Below are 13,881 nucleotides of genomic sequence, written 5' to 3'. Positions count from 1 at the left end.
AGCTGTATCCATCCAGTCCCTATTATATTCCTCTTTATCACAGAATAAGCCACATTTTTACAATATTTTTTTTACTGTTTTTCCATCAAGGAACCACCTAAAACTTAGGGGCTGTAGTCTCTAGAATCTCAAGCTCTTGCTATTATACACTGAACATGGCTCAACCCTTGTTGCAGACATTAGGACAATTATAGTATCCATTGTCTAGGGAAGATGAAGTTCACATGACATTAAGAGAATATATGGCATTTAAGATCCTCATTAAGGTCTCCTCTCGTCCCAATACACTCAGCAGGCAGATAAATACTACCAACAGATTCAGAGAACAGTGTCAGGGAAGCAATGAGTGACTCACCCCAGACCACAGAGAGCTGAGGTCAGATATGAGGCTGCGACATCCACAACAGAAACTATCACCTGGTACATCAGCCTTGCATGAGCCATGTCTGCAACCAAGGGCAGCCAAACCCCTCTAAGTGCAGCACAAAGCCATGATCTCTCCTCTGTTTGCAAGGCACTCTCAAGGTAAAGAACACCCCAAAAAGCTGCATCTGGCTTAGACCACAGCACTGCCTTGCTGCCAGCAGTACAAACATACAAAATAATGTCTTAGCCTGCAGAAACGGAAGCCTCGTACTCAGTGGGTGAAGTTTGACAAGCCTTGAAAAGCAATGTTTCCACAGAGGCATATTAGCAAAATATTCAGTATATACAAAAAAATTGCTTGGTACTGAGTGACTGGAAGCAGTCTGATGTATCCCTGTAAATATTAATTATTCAAACTGGCCCAGGGCAAGCCTTAGCAAGTTCACATCATATTTCATTTTTACTCTGTCAACTGAATATGAATACTATTATCATTTAATAACAGCTTCTTGAAATTCAAACTGTGTCAGTAATAGGTCATCTGAAACTGCTCTTCACTTTCAATTCAAAGGAGGAAAGGTAACTAGGAGGACCTGAATTCACTAGGGACTCTTTCTGGATGAATCCAAGCTACAAACATTCAAAACCTGGTTTTCAGCTATAGTTATACTGATGTAATGCACTGAAGTGACAAAGAAATGTCTTTGTTACAACAGTATTTTTTTTTCTGAAATATACTTACTTATTTCCAATCTTAACCACAAGGTTAGGGTCATCAATGATAGCAGGATTGTCCACAAACTGCTGATATGTTACTGCATGTTCTAAGAATTCTTCTGTGGGGGAAAGAAGTTACATTTGTAAAGCATGCATTTATAGATGCCTGGGATGGGTCAACTTAAACCTCTCAGCACCTCTCAGACACATTGGCTTCACCTTCATTACAAGGGTGCCGAGATTTAACTGCAATATGAAAGGAAGTGTTTCACAGACTCTCAATCTCAGAAGATGAGGGTTTCTTTGTTTCTGGGTGTTTTTCCTTTCAAAATACAACCTAAAGTGAAAGCTCAGGGATTGAACTGTGAGGGAGGAAAACCTCCTTTTAGAAAAATTATATAATTTACAAGTGATTCAGATGACAGTATGACTCAAATAAATCACAGGATATTTGAAACATTTTAATAAGTAGCTTGTGAGCAGTAGTCAGTGTAGCATCAGGCTCATATGATTTTATGACACTACATTACTGCAGAAAGTGCAAGTGTTAACACATTTATTTTCACATTATGCCACTGGAAGTTTAAGGCACAAAGTGTTGTGATTTATCTAAAAGTTACACAAGAAACTGGAGGTAGGGCAGGAGTCAGGTTGAATTTTTCAACTCCTTCTCCTCATGTCCCCATTTATGGACCACCTTTTTCACTCCTGACTAACAGCTGTGAATTTCCTAGTTATATGCTGAACTAAGTATCATTAACACTACTGTGATACAAAACATAGCCCTGTCAGGAAGCAAAAATATCAATAAAAAACTTTCAAAAAATTTCATATATAGTGGATTGTTCAAATGTGTTAAAAATCATGAGAAGTTCTAGGAAGTTTATCATTACGTGGCCATATTTATCTTCTCAACCCAGTGCTGAGCACAGCCACAGGAGGGCTCTGCAGCCTCAGGCTGGGAAGCTCAAACCCAGCTGCCAGCACATGTCTGCAATTCACACAGTCATCCTGTACCTTTGGTTATCTCTTTGTTCTCAGTAAGGCCTCCGCAGAGAGAAATGGCAATGGAGGGCAAATCCCGAATTCCATCCGAGGTGCTCTCAGCCCCACTGTCAACACCTGAGCTCCCGACAGACTGCGGGGAGTGGCTGGCCGGCCGCGGCCCCACCTCGGCCGTGCTCTTGCTTTGGGCATTATCCCCACTGCCAAAGAAAAATCAGGAATTCAGTCTTCATGTGTTCATCCCCAAATTCGCTCCCTTTAACAAGTACAAGCTTAGGGAAAAAAAAAAAAAGGCAAAAACCAAAAAACCTTTGTTTAAATTTTACAGCAAAACAAAACAAAGTAATATAGTCCTCGTGTGCCCTCCAATATTAGATTGCTTCTACTTACTTGTCTAAACTAGGCATGTATAATTATAGCTTCACTTATTTATAAGAGCTAGGAAAATAAAACAGTAAATTTGTATAGTCTTAGTTGACAAAATAATGATACAATAAGCAGAGTTTATACTAGTAGAACTATTCCCACACAGGAATAAGAATAAGCATGTAAGTTTATTATTTCATTTATATTAACTATATAAACTGATAGCTAAACCCAAACAAATAATGTGTATGTTTGTGTATTTATGTGTCATTTATATATAAATAAAACACTCTACACGTAAACTACTAGGATTAAAATTTTCAGAAACAATAAATCATTATACCCACTTAAAATCTGATGAGATTAATATTACAAAGTTCAAGCTCATCAAACTCTGCTTTCCACTTCAGATTTAAATTAATGCATTTGAGAAAGAAATTTTCAATCCAACATTTTCCCCATATAACTAATCCTTCTCAGCCTTATTGAAATGCTAATATTAGAGCAGCTGAGTTTAAGCAAGTAAAAAAAGAAAAATAAAGTACACAAGCTACTTTAGTTGTTGCTCAATGACTTTCATCAACTGTCTAGAGTATATGTTGAAAGAGAACTATAAATGTTGCAAGAAGCTCCAATAAAGATCAGAACAAGTTAGAAGTTGTATGTTCAGGTTGCAGTATTTTCATACATAACTCTGTCAATGCATCTTCCAAAAATTATTTTCTCCTCATTCATATTTATAGATGAATCAACCACAGTAAAGCAACATTAGACCAATAATTTTCTGGTAATAGTGTTAACAATAAGATGTGTTCTTTATGGTAGTAAGTCAGGACATGGGGATAAATATATCCCAAGGCCAACTGCTCTCCCAGGACATGTGAGTAACACTCACAAACATCAGTGTATATTACATAACCATCCACAATCAATATATGATGATTAATTGACCAAAACAGAAAACCAGCTGCAAGTATTTTTCTCAAATCCAAATGCAGCACCTTCCAAAAGTTCTAATATTCCTTCCTAATGAAATTTTACTTTCCTTCTGCCTTCATCTCTGCTTGAACCCTGAAAAAGACATCTCATCTGATTGGCAATGAAGAGTTTGATCTAAGCATGGAAGGTGAAAAGAGCTCTCTTTAAAAAGTAAAAATATAAGAAAAAGACTTATACTTTTTGGGGAAATAAAGTGCAGCAACTTCTGGATCCATGTCAGTGAGGTCATCTAAATAGACACCATCAGCACCAAGATGCCGACTTCGTTTATCTGTAAGGGACAGAACAGATAATGAATTAATATTTTCTGAGTAACAATATAGAGCTGTTATTACTGTTCATCTATTCATTTTAAGACTGAAAAATCAGAAAGTTGTAACAGTTTGTGAACTGTATTTATACAAAATGATACTGTCAAAAATCTCAAAACAAGTAGTTTATATACACTGTTCAAACTATGAATTAACAAATTGGGACAGCAGAGGACTAGTTTTGAGACATGCCAAAGACTCCCTATCCCAGACAAAACCACTACGAATCAGAAGTCAGTGGTCACCAGAGGAAAACAGCAAAAGGAAAATCTTCTAAGTATTTGCATAGGCCTATTATCACAGCATGGCAGTCAGAACATTTAACCTTTGAGAACTGATCTTACATCCCTCCTTGACAAAAGGAAATAACAGACTAAAATATAGTCACTAACACACTATAACTGGCTCATTATGGAGGCAACTCACTTTTAAGCACACACAGCTGATGTGCTGTGTGTGCACATGCACCACTGTTGGGGACAACACACCCCTTCTAGGCCTGTCACTAGGACCAACACAGAGCCACCACTGTCCTGTTGTTGCCAGTACACCTAGATAAGTAACCACTGTATGGCCAAAACCTAATTTGGAATTCATTCTCAAACCCACAACTTCTCACTGTCTCAATTTCCAACATCAAGCATCACAAAAGCAATCTCTATACAAGGACTGAATAGTAAGCAGAGAAACATATCATTTTTTGTTTTCAAAGACAGTGAAATGCATGAAGAAGAGGCCAAGAAACTTGTATGTTTACTAATTAAAAAGCAGCTGCACAAACTAGGCTTATATAGAGCTCACATAATTATGGAATAATCAGTGCTCTAAAAGAGAACAGTTGCAAGCAAATAAATTTCATGTGAAGATTGTTAACACTTGTTCACTTGTTATAAAATATCATGGAAATAGAGCCCAGAAATTGGGAGAGAAAAGCAGATGAAGTTATATTTCACATATTCAGGACAGGATATGTACCACACAGAACTGAAAGGCATGTAAAACAAAAGCACCTTATTTTATGGCAAATCTGTTCATTGTGCAAAAGACATAATACAACTTTGCACTAGAACAGAGAGTTCCCACAATTACCAGCAACACAACACTCAGGTGAATCTGCTTATACATAAAAGTGAAATCCCCAAATCTGCCAAATAGAGCAAGTTTTGTAGTCTTGCTCATATGCACAGAGCTGCCAACTTCAGACCAAGAAGAATCTTCTAATACATATCTCATGTGAACAGCTTGATGCACAACTCAGGTTTGAAGGCTCATTCCAAAACTTATTCCTTTTCTGATCTGAAAGTGCCTTCAGGGCATGGATTAATTTATATGGCAATAAGATGTTTTATCACCATGAAATTTGAAGATAAAGTCATGCATATAAAAGTGCAGGATGAACACCTTTACCTTTCTTTCTGGAAGGGGAATCCGTCTTGCCAGTCGGTTGGGCTGAGCAAGCTGCAGCTTGCTTTATTTCTTCATTTGCAGGCAATGGAGGTTCAGCTGCTCCTGGCAGCTCTGCCTCTGGCTTATTTGTCTCAGCTGGTAAGGGCTCATTTTCATCAGCAATTGCTGCATCTGCTTGTCCAAGGGCAGGCAGAGGAGACACTATGTTAAACTCCTCTACAGGAGAATTTTGGATGACCCGAAAGTGAGTGCTTTCAGAAGGATTTACATCTGCCATGCTGGGCTCCTTTGCTTTGAGCAGAGAACTGGCCTGTGAGGAAAAATTAACAGATTACTACAAAGAAAAGCCCTTAAAAAATACAATAGTCAGAGTTCAATCTGTTCTGTTCACTCCCATGAGATCAGACTGTCAGGATGACCAACTACAGCAGAAAGCCAACACAGAGATAGAGACTACAGTATTCAAAAGATCTCTTTGCTGTATGTTTGTACAAAATTCATTTGTATCTTGGGGACAGGAAAAATTTTTTCTGCAATGTACTCTACAGTCTTCATTTTCCATTCACCTGCACATCCCACCTCTCACCCTGTCATCTTCTCTTCCTGTGAAAATCCTGGCTTTCCCTCAGAAAGTAAACCAGACAAACAAGAGAAGGTGGTGCAGACTGGAGTCCTTGCACAATCAAAATGGTCTCAGGAACCAGGACATTGTCAAATCCCCAGATTTAGAATTTAAAACACTTTATAGGAACAATTCCAGATCTCTGAGTGTGGGACAGGAAGTGTTCTTACAGAGGGACAGAGAGGGGCTGAACTACAGCAGCAGCTGCACAGCTGCTATAACCTCCATGTCATAGCAGACAAACAACTCTTACATGAAGTTCAACAGCAGCCAAAGTATGACACCCAGTTCAGGTATGACAAGATCAGAATAGCTTGGGACATAGACAGGGAATGCAGAGAGAAAAGCCTCTAGGAGTAAGATTTGCAATACACACCAGGGTGTGTGACTGCAATATGAAAGATACACCTAAATTTCCTAGCAGGAAACCCTCCATTCTAGACTGCAACTGCCAATTTGGAACTCCTGCATGGACCCATGCACTTAAATTAGTTCTCTTTGAGCAGAAAATAGCTCCCAAATTTCTCGTAATGTACACAGGGAGGAGAACAGTGCAGAGGTGATGAGACAGCTCATCACTGACATATTAAAGGAGAGGTAAGACTCCTCTAAAGAAATTAAGAATTCTGGATTCCCATCCCCCTTTTTCACTAATTACCAACAGAGAATTAATTACAACAAATTACAATAGTGCCATTATAATTCTGGTGCCATCTCCAGAACACAGAAGTCTTTCTGAACAGGATACCTACTTCCCTGGCCTGAAAAGCAGCAATTCTTCCTCTTTATACTGTGTGTGAGCCCATCTCTCCTGCAGTTCTTCTGCAGAGAAGCCAGCCTTCAGCAGGAGGTGCCAAACTCTGCACTATCCCAGCCCCCATAGTTGCAGCGTTCCACTGAAACCTGACCTCTACCTCTCACACCCTGGTGCACATGCATACCCCAAGGCTCCCTTTCCTGTGTGAATGCTGTGACTCCTCAGGAGCTGTCACAAGGAGCCAGCCAGCACCTGACCAGACTGCAGTGTGGGCACCTGCCCACAGTTTCTGTGCAGCACTGGAAACGACGCTGCCTGCTGCAGATCCCACACCTAACTGGGACAAATGGCTCCAGGAGGAGACAGGCACCAAGCCAGTCCTATCAGCCAAGAGAACAGCACGTCTGCACATCCACAGATACAGAACTGCAGGTGTTCTCTTGGATGCTTTTGTACTGAAGCAGCCCATTTTCATTTCTGTGAATCTGATTGCTAATACCAGGCACCCAATTTCCATTTAAGATAATTTATGAATTTCAGTGATTTACCAAAGGACATTGGGTTTGATTTTTTCTGTTTTTAAGCTACTAACATTTACAAGACTGTGTCTCAGTTACATCTTCATTTTCTACTGTATATCATCAGTACTGAGAATATCCATGCCACAAGATACTTTCCCATACCTCCTGTGAGTAAGATTCAATTATCTTACATAAAACACTGTAATTTTAGGTAAAACCAGGATCCATTTCCTCTTCATCAGTCTGCAGTATACTAAGCATACATGCCCTATTAAAGCACAAGAGATGCTAGCAGGAATTAAAGAACTTATGTTGGATACCTTTGCAGCCTGGGGCAGCTCTCCCCATGCCCAGTGCATGTGGGGATTATCCTTCAGTCCACTTCTGTCTGTAGGTTTACTGACTAATTCTGAGTCACTTTGAGGAGTAGGAGGACGTGAATCTGATGGGCTAAAGAAAAATAAACAAAAAATATTACAAAAGCAAAAGTAACCACAACACACCGAGTGCTTTCCAAGTGCTGGACTGATGCCCACCAATACAAGGAATTGAAGACTGAAATAATCAAGAGCCATCTGAAGGTATGAAAGCATAGAAAATAGTTTGAAGAGTTCAGGATCTTCTTACACTGGCATTCAGAGGTCTCATCCCTTTTTCAGTAAGTGCTGTCAGAGAAGTAGTATTGGAGAGGCTGAAAGAGATAGAATAAGAACACTGGACCTGATTTCAGGAGGGTTTTTGGTTTTCCGCATGGTAAAAAGAATGGGAATGGTACCAGCAGCAGCAGGAAATGAGTAATGTATGCAAAGTTCAGAAATTACTCACATCAACAAGACACCTTATCAACAAGGTCAACAACATCAACAAGACACCTAAGTTATACTTTAATCTAAGAAATCCAGTTGACTCCTTTCTAACTTGTTCAGCTCAACCACTGGATGGATGTTTATAAGGAAAACAGCAGGAGAGCTACACAAAGAATTTGAACCCTTTCAGTTGAAACATATTCAACTGTTTGTTTTGATAATTACTTGATAATAAATATTTATAAACTAATTAGTGAATTATCAGCTTATAGCATATTTTTAATGTGGTGAAGTCAAGAATGTGATGTCAAGTCAGCCATTAATAAATACTGAATCACTGATTTCAAGGACAGAAGGAAAAATTCAGATTATCTGCTCTGCCTTTCTGTGTAACACAGGTCATAGAATCTCCCCCAAAACCTCCTGAACAAAGCTTGCGTTTTTTATCTGAACTGTAACATCTTGGTATACTCATCCAATCCTGATTTAAAAACTAAAAGCAACAAAAGAATCCACAACATTCCTAAATCAAACTGAGTTACCTTCATTCTTAAAACAAAAGGCTTCCATCTGACGAAGTGCCTAACTCCATGAAATTTAACAAGGCCAAGTGCATGGTGCTATGCCTGAGACGAGGCAATACAAGCTGGGCAGAGAATGGACTGAGAGCAGACCTGGGAAGAATTACCTGAGGGTGCTTGTGGACAAAAAACTGAGAGGGTGGTGAGGAACTGTCACAGGTTGCCCAGAGAAGCTGTGAATTTCCCATCCCTGAAGACCAGACTGAATGGCACTCTGAACAACCTGGCCTGGTGGAAAATGTCCCTGCCCATAGCAGGAGGGTTGGAACAAGACAATCTTTAAGGTCTCTTCCAACCTAAATCATTCTGTGATTCTACAGTTCTATGAAAGAGCCAAACTGGTGTGGATATTCCGTTTATTCAGAAAAAATAAAGAATAAATCAAACATGAGGAATTTATGTAAAGGTAAAATCATACAAAGGTTTGTAATGGCTCCATTACATCTAGTCCAATCACCCTGCCACGAAACCAGGTTGCTCAAAGCCCCATCCAGCCTGGCCTTGAACACTTCCAGGGATTTTCATGGCAACCTGTTCCAGTGCCTCAACACCTTCACAGTGAAGAATTTCTTGCCAAAAGTCCAAGCATTCAGTTCAAAACCATTGCTCCTTGTCCTGTCCCTACATGCCCATGTGAAAAGTTCCTCTCCTTAGCTACTGGAAGGTGTTATAAAGTCTCCCTTTCTCAATGTCCTGTAGAGCCAGCTGGTAGGGAATTCACTGATCACAGCAAAATAATTACTTCATATTCACATCCAAAACAACAGCAACTTTATTATCTACATTATTCACTGTTTTCCACTATGCAGTAAAATACACTTTGAATATGGACAGACACTAGGACATTTTAGCTACAGTTATTTATGTTACCTAATTAAATTATAAAATTTATAAGCCATCTTTTTAGGGCCTAAGAATTTCAATTTTTTATCTGTCTTTAGGGTATAACCTGTAATTTGACAGACAAAGGAATCGATACAGTGCAATTTCAAAAGTATTTTCAAACTCTAAGGATTAAAAATTGCCTAGTGGGTTTCTCAGCAACTTCTAAATCTCCCACTGAAAAGTTTGTAGGATTTGCAGTATGTTCCATACTTAGAGGCCATTGAAACATGGGTAATCAGTAGCCTGAGCACTTCAGAAAATCTCACTAGGCAATAATGCTCCTACTGCTGCTTTAAGCCTAAAATATCTAGATTCAAGGAAGCATTGTCACTTCATGTCTTACTTACCCTGTGCACTACAACATTTTAACCTCCAAGATACCTATTGTTTACCTAGAAAAATCTCCAATCTTTGTTCAGCCCAAGCTCACTTACTCAGACACCCTGAGAGAAGAGAGGTATTGCTTAAACTTGGGTAGAACCTCTGCATTTTTCAGTACGAAAACAGATTTGGGGTGGAAGGAAACATGGTCTTCTCCATAATTTTCCCTGAAGATACAGTTGCCTTGTACACACAGCTGAGTGGGGAAGAGCCCGAGCTGTTACTCAGCACTGTGATTTCTGTTCTCAGAGACACAATGAAAGCACCAGAAATGCAGCACTCACAGACACGGGTATGTTAAAGCAGCAGAGCTCCACTCTGTGAAGGCTCTTGCTGCAACGGCTGCCCAGTGGTCTGGGTTTGCCTTGGGCTGAACTATGTCTTGCAATTCCTGTGTCCTTAAGTTACGCACTGACTCAGCCCAGCTGAAATTGCCTTGCCTTGCACAGATTGCTGAGATACTGCAGATCAAACCAGAGCCACCCATCCTGTCAACAGAACACAAGAAGGAAGGGAAACTTCAAGTATTTAGATCAGCATCTCTGATTCACATCCCACAGAATATTTGTATCACTGTCCTATATAGTCTTTAACAGCTGTGATTGCACTTAATCTAATCTAATGACAAAGAACATTGAACTTGGCCTGTAGTTGGCAGTTCTGCAATAACAGACTGCAATGATCTTTGTAGTATTTTCCACTGGAAGCAAAGAGATCCCTGAAAAAGCAGCAATATGACCTGAGAAAAAGCCCTGTCTTGTGTGACAAAAAGTGCATGTGATAAAAGATGAACAGAAGGAAAGAGGCCTACATCATGCACATGTCACAGCAATGACTGAGAGCCTCTGAAGCACCACTTAGGTGGCCATAATAGCATTCCTTACTTCACACAGAGGGAAAAAAATTGCTGAAAGACCCAACAACCACTTCTTCTTTCAACAGCTGCAAACACAGAGCCTCACTTAGACAAGTTGCCATAGCACTTTAAATGTCTACCTAGTCTGTAAGACAGCTGAACTCCAGAAAAAAGTTCATGAAGCACCCAGAGCACATCACTGCTCCATCCCAACCTGTGCTCCTGCCCTTCCTTGCCATGAGAACATGCTAAGGAGAACGGTTTTGAATATCTCATTTTGACTTGGTGCTGCAACATGGTCAGGTTAAAGAAGGCAGACCTAGAAGCTGGGAAAACCTCAAGATTATCAGTTTTGATATGGCTTTAGGCACCTAGTACAGCAACTATGTTGATATAAGCAAGGAGTAATTTAGCCTGATGTTTAACTCAAAGCCTTCCCAGCATTAATGGAGAATTGTAGAGGTCATTTTCTACTACTTCAAATTTTTTAATGTTGCTGTGACCTCTCTCCACTGACTGAATGGAGTGAAAGAGCTTGACTACAGAATCTTGAGACTTCTTGAATTTAAGATAACATAGAAAGTGTCTGTATCCACTTTTAGCTCTGTGGAAAAGAGGAATCATACACTACTGCAAATGCCTAGAGAGAAAAGTTTTCTTTTGGCATGGGGCTCCTCCCATTATAAAGTTTGCATTTTTTATTGCTCACTTAATCTCTGAGGTTTTTGTTTTGCTTTTAGCAATCCATGCACAAGCAAACAACTCAGGAAAACCATGGGATAAAAATGTCATTAAAATATACACTGATTGTAAAAAGCTATGTGGAAATGTCAGTCTTCAGAGGAATTAATTCACTAGCTTTTTGGGTTTTTTATCATCTTAATGAACTTCATTTTTAACCCAGACTTTCACTGACATAATTTTGTATCAGCCACCCTCTTTCAATGGATGGTTTATCAAGGTAACTTACTGCTACTCAATGCACACAAAGAAGCAAGCAGACAAAGTGTTTTCCAATGTCACTTTCAAAGTGTCTGGGTTAGCAATAAGTACAGCTATAAATAAAACAGCAATTCACATAGTCTTAATGTGGTAAAAATATAATAAAGTGTTAAAAGGATTAAAAAGCAGTCTAGAAAAGAGGGAGGACAACTGTTCTACCTGTCTGGAAGAGAAAAGTGAGAAGATTGTTGAGGACAAGAGTTAGATAGGCCTCCATCTGCTGGAACAGTGAGGAGAATGGTTGGCCCTGTACAATCTATAGCCTTACTGGGCAGCAGATCATGTGGGGAGAAAGAAAGACATTATATTCACATGTGCTGATTAACATAAACTCTTTGTGTATTAGTTACACAAATGCTGACTTTACATTGAGAGTTTTCAAAATCCAGGATACTGCAATCAAGAAACAAACAGAACACACAGTTCCAAAAGCCATGGAAAAGGTAGGGTATTGACAAATGCTATCAGCAGCCTGGTGAAGCCAATCACATTAAGCTTTACAGGCACTGGACAATGTTTCTTCCAGAATGCAATTCAAAACAGTTCAATTTAGCCATTGCCCTGAAATAATCTCACACTCCCTTCCTCTGCCCCTCAACTACAAAGGCAGGATATTGAGGTAAGACTTGTTAGGACAAGATCTTGTGAATATTGCTCCACTCCAGCAGTCTGCATGGGGGATGTGGAGCACACATCCATAGGGCACACACACAGACCTAACTGGAATTATAGTGCAATGCATTGAGCAAAGAATTGTCCCTTTTTGACAGACACAAAAAGGGAGGTACAAACTGCTCTGTTTTGACATGAAAGGAATACACATGCACACAAATACACATACAGGATAAAGTATGCCAACTACTGTATGTGCTCTTTTCACACAGTAAATATATCATATCTATATTAAAAGTGACATGAAAACTCCTCCTCATATTAACTCCTATCTAGGAAATTTTTTAAAGGATTACACTCAAAATACTGAAGACTTATAAACCTACATCCACCGAAGCCCTTACAGGGTGTGTGCATCAGGCAAATATTCAGATTTCACAAAACATTCCTCCTCTCTACAGTATTTATATCCAAACTGTGGCATTAACAGATAAAAATGTTCTTCAGAATTTATGGACCTGCATTTTTATGTATGCATTTGCTGCACCAAGGACAAAGCCAATCTGATGCTTTGGTAGACTAGCTTATTAAAAATATAAAAGTATTCATCTAATAATGGTATATCAAAATCTTTAATGAGACTCAATAAAGTACTCGCCTAGAAGACATTAATGGAAAAATTAAAATTAGTGTACTATCTAGAACTGTACTATCAGAAAAAATACCTTTGAAGAGGTGACCATTCTCCATCTGAATGTGCGTAAGGTGCAGACTGAGAAAGCACAGAAACTGCAGGAGCCTTTATGTCAGATACATCATCAACAAATACATCTGGAACAGGGATCCTAAATAGGGGGAAAAAAGTGACATTTAAAAAACATTTGGTTACTGAATTTTCATATACCTCAGATATAAACCCTATCACAAAGAACTAGTACAACCTGAACTAAAAGGAGATAAAGAAATGTTATGTGATTCAAACCATCTAGTTCACAACACCACAGAAGATTCTTATGTTTTTAATGTCATTTTTATTACTTTAATTACTAACATTTCCAATAGCTTTCTAGCCTAAAGCTTTATTTTTAAAGTAACACATTCATCAGCCATATGTTCTGACTTAGAAATTACTGCTGGAAAGCATGGACTGCAACATTAACCCAGGTTTTCATTACATATCTCAATTCCACTATGATACCTTGAATTGTCCAATGGCTCTTTTTCTTCCTCTGAGCTAATCTCTATGGGAAACATGTCTTCATCTTCTGATGTGTCTCCATGTGTGTCTTCTCTTTTTAAGCTGTCTATTTTATGAGTTGACTTCCTCCTCTTCTTCCTCCTTTTTTTCACAGAGCTACAGACTGGAGATGTTTCAGTAGAAGGCTGGGATCCATGGGCCTGAGGTGGGACTTGTGAGGATGCATTGGTGTCCAGGCTTCGTATCCTGTCTATGGAATTCCTCTTCAGCTGGGATTCCATTAAGGCAGTCCCTTCAGACAGAATGGGAGATGTGGAGAGATGAAAAGGAATCACCTCCTGAAAAAGAAAAAATTCAAACCATAAAACATGTTAGCTCATACAGCTGGCATGTTAGTCATACAACTGGCAACCTATGCATAAATTACCAAAATCTAAGTTATTTACTCCTCAGAAAAATAACAAGGATTAGACACTGGATACTCATTAT

At 39.2% G+C, this 13,881-nt stretch overlaps 1 protein-coding gene across 4 annotated transcripts in view; it reads right to left on the bottom strand.

Moving 5' to 3' along the window:
- The window catches only part of LPIN1 (lipin 1), a 78,593-nt gene that overhangs the window by 22,411 nt on the left and 42,301 nt on the right, over nt 1–13,881 (bottom strand). For all 4 annotated transcript variants that reach the window (XM_039715599.1, XM_039715600.1, XM_039715598.1 and 1 more), the window contains 7 exons: nt 13,393–13,730; nt 12,920–13,039; nt 7,392–7,521; nt 5,172–5,481; nt 3,631–3,724; nt 2,101–2,288; nt 1,109–1,202 (listed from right to left, as the gene is read on the bottom strand). In XM_039715599.1, coding sequence (XP_039571533.1) covers nt 1,109–1,202; nt 2,101–2,288; nt 3,631–3,724; nt 5,172–5,481; nt 7,392–7,521; nt 12,920–13,039; nt 13,393–13,730 — 1,274 coding nt within the window. The remainder of the gene's footprint in view (nt 1–1,108; nt 1,203–2,100; nt 2,289–3,630; nt 3,725–5,171; nt 5,482–7,391; nt 7,522–12,919; nt 13,040–13,392; nt 13,731–13,881) is intronic.

The sequence above is a fragment of the Passer montanus genome, unplaced genomic scaffold, assembly GCF_014805655.1.
Source record: "Passer montanus isolate IOZ18808 unplaced genomic scaffold, ASM1480565v1 scaffold34, whole genome shotgun sequence".
Lineage (NCBI taxonomy): Eukaryota > Metazoa > Chordata > Aves > Passeriformes > Passeridae > Passer > Passer montanus.
This window is presented reverse-complemented; position numbering and strand designations above follow the sequence as displayed.